Raw genomic sequence first — 21,337 nt, 5'->3', positions numbered from 1 at the left:
CCCAATAGCATTGCTAACTTAACTAAAACTTTGAAATGGTTGAAGATAAAAAATGACATTTTAGGAAGCCAAAATTGGAGGGCCAATAAGTTCTGTGAAAGGTATCAGTGGGCCATTTTAATTACTCTGCTTGGAGAAAAAGAACTCTCTGTCTTAAACCCAGCTAGTTTTAGGTGTAGTGACATCATAAGCCAGGTGACTTTGAACCAATCCACAGAATCCACATTTCATTTCAGATTGGACGGTGACTCAGAAAAAAGTTAACATGAGGTTGGAAGATGGGCAGTTGTTCAATATGGTTGGATAACTGTCTATCAGAGAACGTCTGAAGGAGATGTCTGCGTAACTGCAGAATCTCAACAGTGCAAACACAGAACGAGGGAGAGAATGAAAGTTAGTTAGTCTGAAAGTCCTTATGTTAGGGCCTATATGTTGTCCATAATATTACAGAAAATGGTTGTAGTGCAGTCCACAAGAATACCATATTTTTTTAAATGGAGAAAAGAAAAGGGAATAGACTGTATAATAATTATCCACAGTAGATTCCATCTGTTTGGTTTTTAATGACTGCTAAAAGGCAGTTTGTTTGTTTATTATATTTATATACCGCCCCATAGCCGAAGCTCTGGGCGGTTTACAAAAATTAAAAACAATGAACATTAAAAACAGATATACAAAATTTAAAACCACCAAAAGTATAAAAACAACAATATCCGTTTAAAACAACTATTGCAGAAGGAACTTTTATTTATAGAATATAAGAGAACAATTTACAATGCAATGAGTTTTTGACTGATCAGATATGTTTTTAATACATTGGTATACCTGTGAAATTATCACATATCTATCCTCTGGCATACAGTACATCCCATTCATTAATCTGTAATTTTTGTACCTCTGTACATAAAGTGCACAGCACACTGAAACTGCCATTTTAAAACTTTGGGCAAACTTGATGAGCTGATTTGGTGTGTTTTTTTTACAGTTTAATTGTTTTAATTAACCAACATGGGTATTTTATTACTTGTTGTTTTCATTCTTGGATTGATGTTCATCTGCACTTTTCAGAGATTTTTATTGGTTTACTCTAGTTTATTGTTTTATTGCTTATGTTTAGTAGCTTTGTGTACAAATATAAAAAGATGGGATGTAAATTGAAATAATAAATAAATAAATAATCAGTTTAAGGACAAGCCCCACCTCCCATGAAAATAAGTACATTTTAGTTTTTATTTCCTGTTCTAAAACTATGTTGCTGGGTTATATATTAATTCTAAATATGCTGAAGGAGGAATATATTTTAAAGGAAAAATTGCTCTTAATGGAAAGGAAGACAGTAAACACTAACAATTATGCTTGGTTGCTATTGGATTAGACCAGTCTTCCACAACCTGGTATCCCCCAGATGTGTTGGCCATACTGGCTGGGATGATGAGTGTTGTAGTCCAACACATCTGGAGGATATTAGGTTGGGTAAAACTGGATTGGACTGACAGAACAGAGATTGAAGGCTGTCATGTCATTACCCCTCACTTCAGGATACAAGATTTGCTTACTTATGAAGCTGTAAAGATTGAAAGAAACCATAATTAGCTATGTTAAAGAAATTAGCTACAGTGTCCAAATGTTATTTATCACATTTAAATCCTTCCTTTCCTCCAAGGAGATCAGGATGGTACATAAGGGGTTCTCATATTATCTTCACAATAACGATGTAAGTTAGGCTGAGAGAGACACTTCTGTTGAACTGAGAATTGAACCCGAGTCTTCCCCTTTCAAGTCAAACACTTTGTTCATTATAATACACTGATTTGCAGACTGAGTTTTACTCAAAAGGAGAAAACAATGGTATTTTCCTTGTTTCCCCCCAATTCTGCTGCTATTTCTCTCTGCCCTTTCTCTGCTTCTTTCCTTCTCAGATTTTGAGCAGCCGTTTATCAATAAACCAGAGACTCTTCTTATCTACAAGAAGGAGAATATTTGCGTCCCATGCCTGGTATCCATCCCGGACCTTAACATCACGTTGCTCTCGGTAAGAAACCTCCCTGTGGAATGGCTCCAGACTCTGCCTTATTTCATTTTTACCAGCTTGGAAGGGGAGGAGAGAACACACCTTGGTCAGGAGGGGCGGTGGGGGTGGGGGAGAGAGACAATCAAAGCTCAAAGAGAACCTGCTAAAGCTGTTATCTGTGGGAAAATATCAATGGTGATGTTTTCCAGTAACATTTGTGTTTTTTCCTCTTCGTTTTGGTCTCTGTTCTCTTTTGCACTGCTGTCTTCGGATTCCCTGTGGATTACTCTGCAATGTTAATTATTTTTTTCTGAAAAAAGGTATACACCACAGTGCAGGAGGCAGGAGGAACATTTCATGCATATCCAGCTCTCTCTATGGCTTCTGTGTCTGGCACATCAGTTTCAACTTACGCAGTTTTGTATTTCTGAAATTTGCAGTGATTTGTGCAGACTGGGGCTGGGGCATTTCACACATGATGTAGAGGCAAAGCCAGGTTTGCTGCAAAGCGGTACAACCAACAGGGAGCTGCAGCAGTCCTGTATAATACTTCAGGAGTGGGCAGAAGGATCTCCAAACTTCAACTCCCAGAAGCCCCTGCCAGCATGGCCAATGGAAAGGAATGCTGGGAGTTGACGTCTAAAATATCTGGAGGTCTACCTTCTGTCCACCCCTGTGGTATGTATCTGTGGAAATTCACATTTTACAGTTTGAAAACATCTTAGGGTGAAGTACCATTTGGTTAAATTGCAGGGGTTGCTATCTTCTAGTCCTGTAGGAGTTATAGGGAACAGTGCAAAGGACCCCTGGATTGATGTATGCTGCTGTATCTGACCTTCCCAACAAACACAAATGGAAATATTAGTCTTGGGTGGCTAAAACCAAGGTTATAGCCTGCAGGTTCCATGTCTCAGTAAAACATCAGGCTGTGGAAAATGGAACCTCACTAGTTTCCTAGAATGTGAAGCCATGCCACATATTTATATCTAGGCAGTTAGAGAGGCCTAGTTAACACCAAAACTGGAGCACCTGGAACAGACATAAAATCCATGTGCCTCTTTCTTATTCTGCTCTTAGCCATGTAGTGCTCTCACATTTAGCTTTGGCCGTTTCTACACCTGCTTTCTCCCCGAGGATCATGCCTGTGCCTCCAAATGACACACAGGGGATCCCGGGAGCAGGCAAGGACGATCCCTCCATTTGCCTGGGATAATCCTTAGGTGTAGAAAGGGCCTTTGTATTCTGGAATTGGTGTGGCCTGCTGGGGAAGACTATACCATGTGATCCACCCTCTCAGCTCTTTTTTTTTTTCTGGTCAACCCCTCACATGCAAGCCATTCCAGAATTGAAATAAACACCTGATAAAAACTTCATTCGGAAGCATATTAATGGAATTTATGTATCAAGGTGTCTGTGGAAACGGCTGCAAAAAAGAAAAAAAGAAAAAAACCCACCTGTGATATCATAATGTTTTCTATAGGTTTCTTTTTTTGGCGCAAGTGAAACAGCACTTTGTAACTGGCACTGAGGAGCCCTTGGAAATAATAAAGAATATAGTGATACCACCATGTATTTCTAAAAAAGAATTTCTCAAAATTTCTCTGTTTCTAGACAACTTCTCCCATCTACCCAGATGGGAAGAGCATTCTCTGGGACAACAAAAGAGGAATGTTGGTTCCTACCCTACTGATCAAGGAGTCTTTGTTTGTTCAGTGTGAAACTCTCATTGATAAGAAGAACTTCAAATCCAGCTTCTTCCTTGTCCACATTGCAGGTGAGCTTTGGAACATATTTAGTCACTTTTAAACTGGACCTCTTAGATCATCTTCATTAGATCACCCACTAAGACCAGTAAGACTGGTCGGCACTAAAGAGAAGACCTTCTCAGTGGTGGCCCCTATGCTAAGGAACTCCCTCCCAACCTCTATCTGTGGCTGCTTTTAAGAGAATTTTAATAATATATTTTTTTCTCTGACATTTATTTGAAAAGGTTTTGTGGTATTTTATGCCATTAATATTTGAAATTGCATTTTATTTCAACCAACTTATTTTAAAACTGTTAAAATTTAAGGCGATTTCATAGCTTTATATTGAATATTACTGTTTTATATTTTAAGCCGGCTTAAGAGCACCACAGTCTTGAAAGGGAGCTAAGAAATAAACTCATTCAATCAATCGTGCACTACAATAACCATTCACACATTATTATTAGGGAGCCCTTTAAACCTTTCCAGCCATCCCAGCAGGGGCAGAGCCTGACAAGTGGTCAATTAGGAGCTGTCCTAGGTGCTGCGACTCCACCCTGAACTCACCATCCTTGCAAGCCTGATTCAGGGCGGCCTTCCTTTTGGCTGCCTACAACCGTGTCACCTCTCTCTGCCCCTACCCCACCTACAACCTTCTTTTGAACCATGTGCTCCCACTTGGGGTCAGGATATAAATCTCCTTTGACTGTTGTTGTTTGATTTCCATTTCTTTGTTCATTCCTGTGGGGAAAAATGTTTTTTCTTTAGAACGCTGGTACAAAACCAGCAGATCATAGCTATTCTTAGCTTTTTCCCTGCCTTGTCTCTTTCACAACCAAGCATATTTTCTGTAGGTGAAAGGGTGGAAAACATGCACATTCAATATAGGCTGCTCCTAGTGAGTTTCCTGCCCCTTCCCAACCATTGTGCTATCGTGTTTCCAAAATGGAAGATCTTTTCAACTTTTGCCTGTTGGTGGATAGACACCTTTTAAATATTAAAAACCAAAGTGCATACACAATTTCAGGAGTAGGCAGCTGCTGCCAACAGAAAGAAACCATGTCAGAATTAAATAGGACAACATAAAAGATAAATTAAAAGAGAAGTGAAATAAGAAAAGTCTCTGTGCAAAGAAAATCTCCCATTCTGTCTTTCCATTTAAGTACAGTGGAACTCACACACTGTTTGATATAGTAAACCAGGGGTGGGCAACTTGTGGCCTTCCAAATGTTTTGGCCTGCAACTCCCATCAGACCAAGCCAGCTTAACCAATGGTGAGGAATGATGGGATTTGTAGGCCAAAACATTTGGAGCGCCACAAGTTGCCCACCCCTACGCTCTGCCATCATTCCTATTATCTGCTTGCAACCTACTATATTCTTTAGGACTTCTGTTAGACTAGGATAATTGAATAAGAAAGAGATCAACAAGCTTCAAGGCAGATGGGTTGGACCAACCAGCCATAGAGTAATAATAATAATATATTTATTTGTTACCCGCCTCTCCCTCTGGATTGAGGTGGGGTACAACACAAATGCAAATAATTGATTAAAACATTTAAAACTAATACATTATTAAAAGCAGCACATTATTAAAACGCATCATACAATAACACAAACAAACAGCCAAAGAATTAAGAAAATCCAGAGAAGGGTATGGCATATGTGATTTTATTTTTATTTTTTACAGTTTTGGACAATTATAGCAAGAGCTCTATTTTCCCAAGGAAAAGTATGATTTCTATTTGTTTAAGTAGTTTTCTTTCTTACTACCTTTTACACTAGGAAATGAACTTTATGACATTCAGCTGTCTCCAAGGAAAGCCATGGAGCTGCTAGTGGGAGAAAAACTAGTTCTCAACTGCACAGTATGGGCTGAGTTTAATTCGGGAGTTGATTTCCAGTGGGACTACCCTGCGAAAGAGGTACGAATTAACAATTGTTTTATCATTTCTAGCTTCTGCAGCTAGTTTGTGCTGACTGGTTTTTACGATTTATGGCACATGGGGCAGAAGGAAACACACATAACTGTATCAATATCAACACCTCTGCCATCCCTGCCATGTTACCCTCTTCTCCCTCTTCTCCCTCTTAATTTACTCCCTGGAGCAAAGGGGGGAAATTAAAATAATGGCCTGTTTCACACATAATGCTAAGCCACAGCAAAAGACATGGAAGGAGAGAGAACCATTTCCCTCCTATCCAGTTACTGACCAGAGTGTGACTAGATTGGGGGTGGGGATAAGGTATACTTGCTGACTTCTATTTTCTGTCAACATCCCAAACATTTAAAAGTCATAAGTATTAAATATTACTTCATCCAGAGGAAGAAGCCAATATTAGTAGCATTGCATAGAGTGACCATATGAAAAGGAGGACAGGGCTCCTGTACCTTTAACAGTTGTATTGAAAAGGGAATTTCAGCAGGTGTCATTTGTATGCATGCAGCACCTGGTGAAATTCCCTCTTTATCATGACAGTTAAAGGTGCAGGAGTCCTGTCCTCTTTTGTTTCTGGTCACTCTACAAAAGAGGGCAGGGCTCCTGCAGCTTTAACTGTTGTGATAAAGAGAGGATTTCACTAGGTGCTGCATGCATACAAATGACTTGTGGAATCAGCTACCTAGGGAGGTTGTGGGCTCTCCCACACTAGAGGCATTCAAGAGGCAGCTGGACAACCATCTGTCAGGGATGCTTTAGGGTGGATTCCTGCATTGAGCAGGGGGTTGGACTCGATGGCCTTGTAGGCCCCTTCCAACTCTGCTATTCTATGATTCTATGATTCTATGACTTCTGCTGAAATTCCCTTTTCTCTAGAACTGATAAAAATACAGGAGCCCTGTCCTCCTTGCCATATGATCAGCCTAGCATTGCCAAATACACCTATCTGAAGCAAATTAGCAACAGTTGTTAATTTGTGAAAGGCAGGGAGAAAAATCTATCACATAAGCTGCAGCATTTTTCCCCTGTACCCGCTTTGCTCTGGTTAAATGGTTTTCGGACACCTTGCCTCCCTGCTTCTCTATCCCCAATGTAAGCACACACCTGTATCTTGCTTAGAGCTATAGCCTAACAATTTAAGTGTCGACTACCACAGGCAGATGTTTATCATAAACATGAAATTAATTTAAGCGATATGATTGACAGGAAAAGTAGCTTGATGGAACATTTTTCAAAGACACAGGTTGTTTGTTGGAAAATATATCAGCAACTATCCTCCATGAAATGTTTGATCAAATAGGAGATCTGAGTGGTGAAACATTCATTACACCATCAGTGCCCTGCAGCTGAAATACTGTTTAGAACAGAAAGGGATTGACCTTTAGCTAAAGCTGAATTTACTTGGATTGTAGATTATTTTAGCTTCTGATGCTGCAGTTCCTAAGTATTCCAAGAATAATGGCTCCCTGCATGGTTGAAAAATAAAAAACATATATATATATTTAAAAATATTACAGTAGTGACTCTTGGTTCTGAAAGGACTCAAGTTTACCATGTCAATGAGATCTATAGGTTTTGACTACTCCTAACTTTGCCTTTTGAACAGGAAGGCCAGATATTTATTTTCTTTGTGTGTGGGGGGTGGGGGGACTTCTTCTGAGCTTTACCTCTCCTTATATCTGATCTGCTTATTCCTTTCCTTCTATTACCACCTTCTGGCAGATGAATCGGAAAGTCATAGAACTGCCCGAGAGGCGCTCCCAGCAGACACACACTGAGCTGTCCAGCATCCTGATCATCCAAAATGTGAGCCAACAAGACCTGGGAAAATATACGTGCAAGGCTAGCAATGGGGAGCAGGACTTGAAGGAGAGCATAGATGTCATCGTACATGGTAAAAAAAATTAACTCAGGCTAAGAAACCCTTTTAGGGACTTATAGTGTATTAACATAGTAGAAAACACTGTAAAGGCAGCTATCTCTTCATGAAACAATGGCAGAGCTCATATAAGCTGAGGTTTACATGACGAAAGGATCCGCCAGATAAAAAAGACCATTCTGTGAAGGTTACCTTTGTTGTGCTCTAGTGCCTGCCGTATCAAGGCATTATTACGTGGCACACCAAACTCTCTTGGAGTGTGGGTCAGCAAAGCAAAACGGCCCTGCCAGACAAAAGAAACGGGTGTGCTCCTAGGAGTGGACTGACGCGGTATGGCTTAACTCAGAATCATTGGGTAACCAGTATTTATACTGTTCTCCGTGTGAGGTATAATGGGATACCCAACCACTGAGAAGTCAGAACAAGCATTCCTTGGAGGAGTGAGAAGGTGTACTAGCTGAATGGCAAGCACATTAACTATAAAGCTAGTCACTTTCCCTCCTTATGCCTATGTCATTCTAGGGTTGGATCCAGATTTAGGCTGGATCAACTGCACCAGTGGAAGTGGATTCCCCACCCTTTCCTTCCTATGGCAACCTCTCTAACTCCCTGAAAATGCTACACAAAGAGTCATGAGACCCTGCTGAATGGGGTGAACAGTGGTATGGGGGTGGGAAGAAGGCACCTCCAAAAACCAGGCAGAAGGTCCTTCCTCTCATGGAAGGCAGACCTTGGATCTAACCCCTGTAGTATAAGCCAGCCATCGCCACCCACACAACATAACATTTTGCTTGAGCTGAGGCATTCTGGCAAAAGCAGTGTTAAACGTACAGTTAAAATCTTTGCCCAGTGGAACATTAATTACAGAGGAAGGTACGTTAGTGTGTAGGAAATGACACTGTGTCTTTATGGCATACAATGTGAGTCGGTGTTCCCTGTTCTCATGTCTGTACAAAGGCACAGGTGTACAAACCCAGTGTCTAATGGGTGTCTGTGCATACCTGCTGGTTCTTTTTCTTTCAAAGTGCATCCTTCTGCTTTGTGGATGGATTAATGGTATCTTTGCTGCTGCTTCAGCCAGCTCATTTAACAGCTTCCATTCTGCTTCTCTCCCCACCCACTTATTTGACTGGTTTTGCAGAGAAGCCCTTCATCAACGTGGAGTGGAGAAAGGGTCCAGTGATTGAAGCGACAGCAGGAGATGAAGTTGTGAAGCTGCCGGTGAAAGTGGTTGCATACCCCCAGCCTGACTTCCAGTGGTAATGCATCCCTCTTAGCACACAGGCTTAGCAGGAGTTGTGACTGTTCTTTGTAGAGAAGGGAACCGGGGAGGAGAAAGACCACTGTCATTAAGGAGCGATCCCACTGAAATCTGTTTGGAGGGGAGGGCAGGTGCCCTCCCACAGTGTGAGACGTTGGTGTTGGAGGCTTCTTTCCAAACCTGAGCAATTCATGTTGACTGCTGTGATCCTTAAGTTCACTTCATTAGCCAGCATCATATGTTGTAGAGAAACAAGCTATTCTTTTCACTGGAGACATACAAAAAAATTCTTCCTCACCCTTTTTCTTCTTCCATTTTTCTGGCAGATCTTAGAGACAGGGGTGGGGGTGAATCTCTCTCTTCATTATTTCCATTGCCAAACACACACACTATCCACCGACCCACTCTATCCACCCACCCACAAGAGCTGTCTCGCATTCCTTCATGGCTGTATAACACCTGTTATACTTTCAGAAGGGTAAGACCCTTTTGACTGAGGGAAAGTCGTGGAATCTGGTACTGAGGTAGCAAATGTTCTGGTCTAGGCTTCCACCACCTCTACCCTAGACAGAGTGGATGATAACTGCACTCCAGTGGTTCAGATGTGCCAGTCTCATTCTGATCAGCCGGCTTCATTTTTTATACATTGCCTATGAAACAACAACCAATATAAGCCCTTTGGTTTACTCCCTTGCTCACCCAAGTGGCAGTAGATCGCCATAGGTGAGTGTTCTAAAAGACGGTGAAGAGTCCATTCATAAGTCTGAATTTCTCCTGGTGTTGTGATTATTAGCATTTTTAAACTTTTGGCCAATAAACAAAGCATTCCCGCCTCCCCCGCCAACCTGGTACGCTCCAGATCTTTTGGACTATAACTACCAGCATTACTGACCATTGACCATGCTGGCTGGGGCTGATAGGAGTTAAAGTCAACAACATCTGGAAATGTGCCAGCTTGGGGGAGGCTGCAGTAAGCTTTACCTGGGGAAACACTTGTGGGGGAGCCCATTTTCAAGACATGCCTCACCTCACTGGCTGAAGCCCTGCGATGACCTTTCAGGAAGAACATGCTAATTGATACACATCCTTTCTTTCTCTGCTTCTGCCAGGTTTAAGGATGGAAGGTTAATATCCAACAGACAATCTCAATATTCCCTGCAGATCAAGGATGTGGTAGAGCAGAACGCTGGCTTTTATACATTAGTTCTGAGGAATGGGCCAGCTGGACTGGAGAAGAGCATTCATCTCCAGCTGGTGGTCAATGGTAAGGAGGTGGCAGGCCGGGCTTACGGGAGGAAGGACCGGAGACCATTTGTCTATGATGGATTTATTTCATAAGTATGTCCATGAATTGGAGAGGGCCAAACTAGACATGACGTCGTTCACGTTGCTTGGCCTTGCATGGCTGCTGTTTTTAAACAGATAACTGATGTGAGGAGGCTGGGCTGGATTAGGGCCATGGCCCCCTAGGGGTGGGGGCTGAGCCTGTTATTCACAATGAGAGGGAAGCTCCCATGGGTACCAGAAGCAGGTGTGAGGGCGATCTACTCCAGTCAGGACTGTGATGGGGACAGAAAGTTAAAGCCCACCCCCTCCCCTTACAACCATCCAGGGCCAAACAAGAAGAAGAATGCCAGATCTAGTTTAACCCTATGTTTGAGTTTCTCTCCTTTCCAGTCTGGGACTTCTCTGTCATAGTAAGAAAAAGACAAATGTAAAATGAATGTTTTTATAAATGTAAAATGAATGTTTCATAGAACATAACAGCTGCCTCGTACTAAGTCAGACCCTTGGTCCATCTAGCCCAGTACTGTCAACACTGACTAGCGGCGGCTCTCCAGGGTTTCAGCCCTACCTGGAGATGCCGGGGATTGAACCTGGGACCTTCTGTGTGCAAAGCGGGTTCTCTGCCACTGAGCTAAGGCCTCTAGCTCGAGTTTTGCTTGTTTGTTACCAAGACATTTTGCTGCCTGATGGTGCTGATTGAACTGGCAGTTGAATCTTATTTTGACACAAGTGATAACACAGCATATTCCTGAGGGCAACAGGCTAGCTTAGGGGGAACAGGAAAGGCCAAGTGGTCCATACGATTCTGCCCACCAGCACCACACTGTCACCTTCCTGGCCTCTGCCACCTGAGGTGGCTGCCTCGCTCTTCCTAATGGTAGGGCTGGCCCTGACATAGAGACATGGAGTAGTGGGGCTATGCTTCATTTCAAGTTTGGCCCTTTACTGGACTACAACTCTCAGTATGACCAATGGGCCTTGGTCATGGAACTTGAAGTCCAACACAACTGGAGGGCACCAGGTTGGGGAAGGCTGCTTTAAATTGCCTACCTTAAAACGCAATCCTATGCATGTTTAGACAGAAAAAAGGACTACAGCTCCCAGAATTCTCCAGCTGGCACCCTTAAACTCACATCACTTTACCCATCTCAATTCAAGGGATAATTTCTACAATTAGAAGTGCCAGATAGGTATATGTTACCACCTGGAGAAGTTGATTCTGGCCTGCTCATATGCAGGAAGCCACAGTTGCCCTCATCGTCAAAACAACATCTTCCATCAGCAGCAGGGAATAAACAACATACTCGGTTCAACAGAGGGAAGCACTGTGAAAGCTGCAACCATGTTTCTCTCGTTCCTTTTAGCCTTAAAAAGTTGCCGCAACCTGAGATCATTTCTTCAAAGGAGAGGAAGGAGGGTAATTGCTAGCAGTAGCATGAGGTTACGGAGGACTGGGGTGGGGGGAGGTGGAATGGAGTGGGTAGAAAATTTCTAGAGAAAGTGTGCACGTGATCGTTCTGAGGCTGATCTATTGACGTTCCTTTGATTTCAGTTCCTCCGCAAATCCATGAGAAAGAAGCATCTTCACCAAATATTTATTCTCGTAACAGCCGGCAGCTACTCACCTGCACTGTCTATGGCATTCCAGCACCAGAAAAGATCCAGTGGCAATGGAGGCCTTGGACACCCTGCCGGATGTTCCCCCGGCACAGTCTGTAAGTGGCTTTCCTCCGTAGATCTCTAGTGAGCTCTTAATGCGACAGCAGGAAAGGAAGGCTTTGGCTTGGCTCTTTAAGCCAGCTTTACTCAACCTGGTCCCCATCTATACAACAACGGGATTGCTCCTCATTGAATATAAACCCAAATTTTCATCGATTCGAATCTAGGCAAAGAGCATCACACTGCAGCAGTTATTAATGCATTCATACACACATATGAGGCTACGGAACACTAAAGCTTTATCTGCGGAGCTCCGCAGATTCATATAGGAGGAAAACGGAGTGGGGAAAGGAACGAGGCAGCAGACGAGGATGTGAGCGGGGAACTGAACACGTCTCCTCCCTCTCACTGCCCTCTTCATTTTAATTTTAAAAGCTCTCTCTGCGGACCTCCGCAGATTCATATAATTCAACATGAAAACGGCGGGAAGGAACGAAGCAGCCAGAGGACGCGATAGCTGGGAAGGCGGGAAATCGGCCAATCACTTTGCCCTGCCCTCAAAGTTACTCCCACATTTCAAAATGCAATTTAACTCCCCCAAGGACACATAACTATAATGTGGTGCAAACTCGAAGGTTGATCCAAAAGTTGCAGTAAATCGCAACTACGAATATGCGCATTATCGGGTTAAAAACCCAGCGCTGCGGCGAATGGGCAGCTGCATCATGTGTCCTGAAATGCAAATCTGTGTATTTAGGTCAAGGTAAAGAAGCCGTATACACATCCCCCTGGTTTGGGCTTCAATTCCCAGCATGGCAAATGATCAGGAGTGCTGGGAGTTGTATTTGGAGAGCACCAGGTTGGGGAAGTGTGCTTTAAGCCCCTGCACAGGATATGGTTGCCATGAGGAGGCCACTTTAAACTGCATCACGTGGTGGCTGCCTGTGCACAATGAGCCATTTGAATGGCTTCTTGCAAATCCTGGGAGATATTTTTCCCCCATAGCACTACAGTCTTTTTGGAGGTCATTTGCAGTGGCCTGGAGAAAAGTGTTAGTCTGTGTGTTATGAACCACACTGTAATACCGGTCCTTGACTTTGTAAGGTGGGAAAGGATCATGTTGGCCAGGAGCCAAATGCAGTTTGCTCATTCAAAAAAAAGGCAAAGGAGGAAGAACTATCTCAATTTTTATAATAGGCTGATATTGCTGCCTTGATCAAAGAGAAAAAGAGACACAAAATAGGCAGTCGGGGCAATGTTTGTAGATCAAAGTATAGTTGGTGCTCCAAGTGCATCGGTTTTTACATCATGTGTGTGAAGTGACTTATGAAGTTTATTCCTATGCCAGCGCTTTACAGCTGCAGAAGAGCAGGAAACATCAGTGTGGGATGAAACCTTTTAATTTGGGCCACAGAATGTTTTCCGCCATTCAGGTGTGACTGAAATGGCGTCTTCCATGTCGCTCTGGTAATGAATGAACTGGGCCGTGGGCTGCCTCTGTGTGTTAGACTTTTCCAGGAGCAACACAAGGAAATGGGTTAAGAGCAGGCTTTTCTTCTTGGAACGGGAATGTATGTTGCTGGTGAGGTCTGCGTGGAATGTTCTTATTGGGCTTTTTCCTTCCTGTGCTTTCATTACAATTCTCTGGTCACTGGAGGACTGGCTGAACTCTTAGCTCCAATCCTAGCTAGATCAGCCTTCTCATCTTGGTGGCTTCCAGGTGTGTTCGACTACAACACCCAGAATCCCCCTGTAGGGCACTAGGTTGGGAAAGGCTGGACTCGATCACCCAGGTGTGCTTTTAAAAAGAAAAGTGGAGGGGAAAGCAAGTACAGAGGGCTCTGATTTTGATTAGAATTGCTGTGTTGTGGATTTAAAATTCGCTGCTCGCTCTTGAAGCTATTATTTTCCCAGCGTGGGGGAAATAAAGAGGTGCCATATTGGTACCTGTATGTTTTTGCCCCAGGGGAACACATGGCACCTGGGATGGGGTGGTTTAAATCGGAGAAGAGTTAACCTCCCTTTCTACACTGCTGCAATCTCAATCTGAGTAGGAGCCCTAGGGTCACTTTTATGGCTTTAGAAAAAGCAGGAGAGTCAGACCTTGAAACCAGCCCCCTGCATCACGTCTAGGTTGATCTTCAGTGTTCCAAAACTGGTTAGCCTATAGATCCCGTTTAAGCAGTGCTGAGAAGCAAATGCGAATAATTTGGCTTAGGCAACAGCTGCATGAAAAGGCAATTTGTGAAATGCTCAGCCATTTGACAGGTTGAATGGAGCAGAAAAAGATCAATGAATGCAATGTTCCAACATGAAGAATAAGCTATTAATAAGTGTCTGTTTCTCCCATCTTTATATATATTATTTATTTGTTTGTTTTATTTACAACATTTATATACTGTTCAATTATCTAACACAGATTCCAGAGTGGTGAACATAGATATATAAACAGTAAAAGAAAGAAGATTAAAAAAGCAAATTGAAATTATTCAATTTTAAAAGAACAAAGGAACCAGAAAAAAAACCAGTGGCTAGTCAGTTGGGGAAGGCGTCTCGAAACAGAGATGTTTTCAGGAGCTGCTGGAAGCAGTCTAGTGTTGGCCTGACCTCCAGGGGCAGAGAGTTCCACAGAGAAGGGGCCCCTACACTAAAGGCTCTTCTCCTGGTGGATTCCAGTCAGGCCACAGGTCCACATGGAACCACCAGGAGCAGGCCCTCCGACAATCTCAGTGATTGGGCAGGTTGGTAAGGGAGAAGGCGCTCTCTTAGGTATCCTGCTCCCAAGTTGTTTAGGGCTCTATACACTAGTACCAAAACATTAAACTGGCCCTGTAGCCAATAGGTAGCTAGCGCAATTTATAGACATCTAGCAAAACAGTGGTGCTGTGCTAACTGTGCCTGCTGCAGTGGGTACTGCCATAAAGTTTTGTTATCCTCTAAAATATTTTTACTTCTGATCATGCAAATGGCAGAAAGAACACAAACCATCCTGCTGTACAGGCACAATGCAGGCAGAAATGACTGCAATGACAGATCTGTGGGTTTTCCTGTTTGTTTTGCTGCACAAAATTTATGCAGCTGGTAGAAAATTACAAGTTAGGAAATGGTGCCACTGCCAATTAAAAGAAATAGAAGATCGATGGGAGTATGATGCAAAGTTTCCAAAAATGTGTTTCAATGCCTTTGTTGCTTACTGGAACAGTATCCCATAAAAAACAAATCTATGGGTACCACCTGCAATTTTCACACCACAAAAAGTTCTGGTGATATTTTTATTTATTTATTTATTTGATGTCACCCCATCTTTCCACCAAACAAAATGGTGCTCAAGGTGGCTAAGGGATAAAAGAAGTTATGGGATCCTCTGAAAAACAAGGACAGTTGCAGGGCCTCTATCCCTATTCAAGGGGATTAATATATGGGAGTCAAGCTGCACCCTCTTCCTCAGGCGAGGACATTTGACAGGGAAAGTCTATTATTATTGAGGCAAAAAAGATAGACAGAGGCCTTCAAGGTAGAGAGGAATGTGACTGGGAACATTATTGGCCCAGGAGGAAGCGGGTATCTATAAAAAATACTAATGCCATAAATGTGCTCTTTGCCTGGTTGAGGAAACTAGGGCATTTCCAGTCCTTTCAGAATGCTTTGTGGCCCTGTCAGGAAGAAGAGGAGCTGGTGAATTATGAGCACTGTCTCCCAAGGCCACAATGTTTCTGCTTATCCCAGCTCCAGAGGATGCAAGCAGCTTCATCATAATTTCCTGTTTTTAAAACAAATTTTCACTCTGGCTACAGGATGGACAGTAAAGTTCTGTCCATTCATCACCTCTAAAGAAAGCCTGTGTAGCCTCTGTATTCTTGGATAGGGCTGGGGGCTATCCTGTTAGGAACACATTTACTCTTATCCACAATACTTGCTTCTTATACACCTATGTTATTTGCTTCTGTGTACAAAATGCTTGAACTCCAAGAACTCATTATGGTTCCCCATAACTTAGAAGAAGAACCCTTCCAGATGACACCAATGGTCCATCTAGTAAAGCACCCCACTTCCCACAGTGGCCAACCAAATGCCTCAAAGAAGCCCATCAGCAGGATATGAAGGCAATAGCCTTCTTCTGCTCTTGCTCTCCAGAAAGTGGTATCCAGTGGCATACTACCCCTAAACATCAGGGTTCCAGACAGCTAACATGACTGACAGCCATACATAGGCCAACCCTCCATGAATTTGTTGATCCACTTTTAAACCTCTTTGAGTTAGCGTCCATCATCACATATTATGGAGCAAATTGCATGAATTTTGCATTGTGTGAAGAAATACTTCCATGTATCTGTTCTGAATCTCCTGCTGCCAATCAATTTCACTTGATGACCCTGTGTTTAAATATTATTGGAGAGGGAGGAAGTGGTCTCCAGACCATGCATGATTTTATAAACCCCTGTCATGTTCCCATCACTGCCACCACCACCATTTTAGTTACCTTTTTTTCCTAATGGTTATATTATATCCAGTACTGACTGTTTGTCTTGCAACCATCTCAATAGGTCCTTACCCTGCTAACAAGTTCTTCCGTTTCTCTCCATTGCTTTCTCTATCATGACTTCTGGGTAAACAGTAGCCGTCGGAGGGCTGTACGACGGCATCAGCGGGACCGGATGCCCGAGTGTAAGGACTGGAAGGATGTGTCGCAGCTGGATGCTGTGAACCCCATTGAGAGCATTGACACCTGGACAGAGTTTGTGGAAGGAAGGAACAAGGTGAGGCCATTTCTCTGTTTCCTTTCTGTGTTGGAAGGGACAAGAAGAGAGACACTTCAAACTCATGAGATGGAGCCTTCTCAGGGCTGATTTTGAACAAGAAATCAGCCTGAGTTGGCTTCTCCACGTGGTCAGCCAGTTATGCAACTGTTGCAATGCATCTCCAAATAGAAGTGTACTACATCCCAAAAACAGGATGCAGAGGTGGACTGAGTGAGGATGTGGTGAGTGTTGGTTTGGAGAAACAATTACAATTTGATATGAAAAGGTAGCTCTTCCTCTTCATGGTGAAATTATATGTTGAAAATCCTGTACGACTTCACCATATAAAACTTCAACTGTATTATAGTAAAAATGAGCCCAAAATGATGTTATGTGTTAGCCCAAAGTAGAATCCATACAAGACTTAGATTTGAAGTGAACAATGTACATGTATTCCCATTCATGGTCTGCCTGTCTCTGGGTTATTTAGCATGGCCTGGAAATCTTGCCAGGTAGTTTTCCTAGTAGCATTTCAGCATTATTGACTCTGGAGGCTACAAGACCATGAATCACTAAACAGTTGGTCCCCTGGGGTGGTGGCTACTGAGGGAAACTCCTCCCACCCTTGCATCAGATTGCCAAATGCAATTAATTTTCTGAGGCCTTATGAACATGGTAATGCATTCACAAACTTAAAAAAATGGAGTCTTGCGCAAGTTCACAAGAGCGCCTGTCCACTACTTTGCTCAGCATACTGATACCCTCCTCTTGTCAATGTCCTTGTCAATTTCATCTTCCACTTCTGCACTTGCCTTGGTAGCCAGCACCTTTAAAAAAAAAAACTTTGCTTCAGGTACTACCAATTATACCCATCTGAAAAGCTCTTTCTCCTGCAGCCTCCAGCTGATTTTGGCTGCCTTGACCCCCTTCATGCTTGTCACTTCCTTCCACTGGTCTCTGTTGTTAGCTGTCAGATATATGAATGCATTACAGAGCAGTGATGGGGATCAGTAAAAATCCACAAATTTCACAACAGAGCAGGGAGTCAGGAAGATCAAGATAGATACACAAATTCAAGGAAAACATATGCAAATTTCAAGGCAAAGCAGGGAGTGAAGGGAATCAGTAAAGATATGCACATTTCAAGGCAGACATCTGAGGGGGATTGGTAAAGATACCCATATTTCAAGGTAGAACAGTGAGTGAGATTGGTAAAGATACACAAATTATATGGCAGAGCAGTAAAGCAGAGGGAGAAATGATGTAAATGTTACAGCCGTGGACTTTCAAATGTGTGCACTTGTGCAAGAACATTTTTTTAAAAGGTTGTGAAGGTGTTCAGGACACTTTCTGGTGTCCGTTCTTCTAGATTTTTAGAAGCACAGGACATAGCACACTGAGAAGCAATGAGGTAGAATGATAGTGGCAAAATCGCGGGGCGGGGCAGAGGTGTTTGCTTCTCTTGCCAGGCAGCTCTCTAGCTGATCCCAGCAACTCATGATGAAGTTGCCCTGTTGAGTTCAAACATCAGAACAAGCCACCCTAAGCAACCCAACAAGCCATGGGTTATCAAGGGGTTGTTCATGAAAAAAAAATCCCACCTGCAGGAACTGCATCAAGTTCTGACATCATGACGACCCACCATAGATAATCACCCATGGTGGGTTGTCATGTCGTACAAAACAGATCAATGGCTCACATACAGCTTCTGCTTATCTCTGCTAAGCTGAACTGGAGAAATATTTTCTCCTTCCTTCTTACTTTAAGCCTAGCATACCTCATTTTCCAGAAATGGATTTCCACTGTTCTCTACTCCCCTTCTTTAAATCATTATTGATTTGAAGAGGATAGGGGATTGTGTTATTGTTGTTGTTTTGTTGTTGTTGTTGTTTTGTTTTTTGGTAAAATCAGTTTTCAATAACTTAGGAATCTGGGCAATGAAAGATCTCAGATAATCAATACTCAGAATACATTATTGGATAACTAAAAAAAGGCTAGATGGAATGGTCAGGATTAAAATTATTGTGAATCAGCTGAATTTGGGCCATCAAGATGAACTTTTCTCAATTTACAGCCATTGTGATAGAAGCCCTGATAAGCAAAAGTGTGTACAAGTGGGAACCTGTTTGTAATTTCTTCTGTATCCATTTCCCATTCATGCTCTCATAAATCTCATTCACACATTCAAACAGTCGACTATTATCGTGATATTGCTGCCCCTCCTCTGCCTTCCTTGCAATCGACCTTCCTCTGGTCACTCGGCTTAGAATGCCGATAGGTTGTTTATTTTTAAAACGTCTGGCAGCTAGAATACTCAGAGACATTCCATAACACCTCAAGAGCTAAGCCAACCAATAGGAAGGTTTTGTTTCAATATAAGGATGCCAAGCTGTAGCCGACACCTATGGAAGTTTCAAGTTCTGCAGCCTGCATTTCCTCAGGGTTTTGTCTCTCATGGTGCTTATGTCATTTTGGAGTCATGTTGGCAGAAATACTACTCTTCACATTTTATGCTTTAATTTGATACGTCGTTCATTTGTCTAGATCAGGACTGGGCAACCTGTGGCAGCCCATGGCCTATTTTCAAAAGCCTATTTTCAAAACCTCAATTCAGGTCACAAGAGTGATATGTCCCCTCCTTGGCAGCCATCCTGCATGGAAAGGAAGAGGGTGTGAGAGAAAAGAGGGTGGCAAAAAGAGAAAAGTCACCACTTTGGGTGTTGACACTGTTTACTGTTGGCTTCACTGTGGACCTGCAGCCTCTGAAAGATTACCCCACCTGCGACAGGAAAAAAGTTGCCCACCCCTGCTCTCTGGGTCATAGAAAGTGCACCCACAGATTATCCAAAGCTGGGATTGACTTTTCAAATAAACATTATAGATATGTCAAAAGGTGATTAGGACATTTGTATAGTTAGGAAAATATAAGCAGACATTACACAATAGTCAGTTAATAATTGGAGGGTTGCGCTTACTAAGTGTTGCCACCTATAACTATGAAGCTAAACATCTGTTGAGCACTAGTGAAATGTTGTATTATTCAAAGGATAAGAATGCAACAGATCTATGTGAATGGTCCTCTGTCCCACTTAGGCTGGGGGGCTATCTTCATGGCCCTGAGTTGGTGCCACCTTCGTCTCAAACCCTGTGCCTTCCCTCTCCCATGGCAGCAGCGGGTAAACCCAATGCCAAGGAGGAAGTGCAGGGCTTCTGGGTGGCCATCTGTGTACCAGAGCTGCCCCCGCCCTCTTTCTGGTGGAAGGTGACCAATTGCTGGTCACCTTCCTCCAGGCACTGCCCCCAGGTTGACCCCGGATTGGCTCCACAGCAACGTCGGACAGCAGGAGCACCATATTGGTATCACTCTGTTTGAAAAAGTCGGGGTAAATCCCTGGCTTTTTCAAATCGCAGCATTGTGGAGAAGCCCCATTGTGGTGGCTGCAAATCTGTGCTTGTGTCATCTAAGCAACACTGTGCAGATCCACAGCCACCAGAGGGCTTTCCCCGCATATTGACAGTCCTTGGGCTTGACTCCATATTAAGGCAATTGAGGGGCAAATCCAATAGCAAGATAATAAACAGACAAATGGTCAAGCACGGTATTAGCAGGCAGGGAGAGTTCCAAGAGAAAGGTCTGAGGGACGCTCAAGGTCAAAACACAGGCAAGCAGTCAGATACAAACACAATTCAAGAAGCAGAGTCAAGGAGGGATCCAAAGGCAGCTATCAGCATTGTTGTGTAAGAAGTACTGCTCATGAGGAGGGCCCTTCTCATGAGGAGTCCTTTACTCCTGAGGCGCCTGGTTGCTGCAGTTCTTGAGGTGCGTGTTTTGCCTCTGGATGGCAGTTTGTACCTCCACCTTCTAGTGTCAGTACAGCCTCCTCCTCAAACTCTGCAGGGGATTTTAGTCCTCAGGGGCCCCATCCAGGGATTCCTCAGAGTTCACCAGTACTGGAGTACGCAGTATAGCTTCCCTGGAGATTCTGGGGGTGTCAGGATGATGCACAGGGTTGTGAGGCTCCACGGTCTCCGAATCATCATCCAATGAATCATCCTGGCCTGACTTAAGCATAATAGCCAGAAATCTGACACACTGGCAAATTTGGAATGATGTTATCTCAATGTGTAAAGGGAGCCACTTACTCACTTAGAAGTGGCAGGTAATATCCAATGCAAGTCCTACTTAGACTAGACCTATTGAAATGAATGAGTCTTGAGTTAGTCATGACTAACTTAAGTTCTATTCATTTCAATAGGTCTACTCTAAGTAGGACATTTGTTGGATATTACCCATGGGTCCAAATTTGCTTTGCTTTCATTAAATTCAGTACTGAATATATGTTGTATTCATAATAATAATAATAATAATAATAATAATAATAATAATAATGGATTAACATTAGATTAGAAGGTAAGGCTATGCACTAATTGTTCAAAAACAATTCCATGGATGGAATGCAAAGATCATCCCTGAACAAAGTTGCATGGATGATACACTTTAATAAAACTTTTTCATGTAGTAAATATGCAGGAATCATTCCAAAGATCATTCCATAAGAACAGATACCAGAAGTATCTTTAAGCCCGAAGTGCCTTTAATATTTTTTGTCCTGGAAAGAATTACTTCCAATTTCAGAACACCTCTGAGGAGAAAACAGTTGAGGCACAGTGTTTAAGGGAATGAAAAGCACAGACAATGACAGTTCAGCTCTCTCTCTTCTGTTCCATGTTGTGCTTTAAATCTAGTACCCCCTCACCTGCCTGCCTGCCCCACTTCCTGTGAATTCAGCTCCAAACCTGTCTGCTGTTGTCACATG

The 21,337-nt window shown here is 42.9% G+C and overlaps 1 protein-coding gene across 1 annotated transcript in view; it reads left to right on the top strand.

The window, feature by feature from the left end:
* Positions 1 to 21,337, top strand: part of FLT4 (fms related receptor tyrosine kinase 4) — a 126,355-nt gene that overhangs the window by 65,956 nt on the left and 39,062 nt on the right. The window contains exons 4-11 of the mRNA XM_063120850.1: positions 1,920 to 2,032; positions 3,623 to 3,785; positions 5,541 to 5,680; positions 7,418 to 7,589; positions 8,716 to 8,833; positions 9,945 to 10,099; positions 11,675 to 11,837; positions 16,397 to 16,538. Of these exons, the coding sequence (XP_062976920.1) occupies positions 1,920 to 2,032; positions 3,623 to 3,785; positions 5,541 to 5,680; positions 7,418 to 7,589; positions 8,716 to 8,833; positions 9,945 to 10,099; positions 11,675 to 11,837; positions 16,397 to 16,538 (1,166 nt within the window). The remainder of the gene's footprint in view (positions 1 to 1,919; positions 2,033 to 3,622; positions 3,786 to 5,540; positions 5,681 to 7,417; positions 7,590 to 8,715; positions 8,834 to 9,944; positions 10,100 to 11,674; positions 11,838 to 16,396; positions 16,539 to 21,337) is intronic.

This window comes from Elgaria multicarinata, chromosome 3 (genome assembly GCF_023053635.1).
Source record: "Elgaria multicarinata webbii isolate HBS135686 ecotype San Diego chromosome 3, rElgMul1.1.pri, whole genome shotgun sequence".
Lineage (NCBI taxonomy): Eukaryota > Metazoa > Chordata > Lepidosauria > Squamata > Anguidae > Elgaria > Elgaria multicarinata.
Note: the sequence above shows the minus strand (reverse complement) of the source record. Positions and strands in the feature narration are given on the sequence as shown.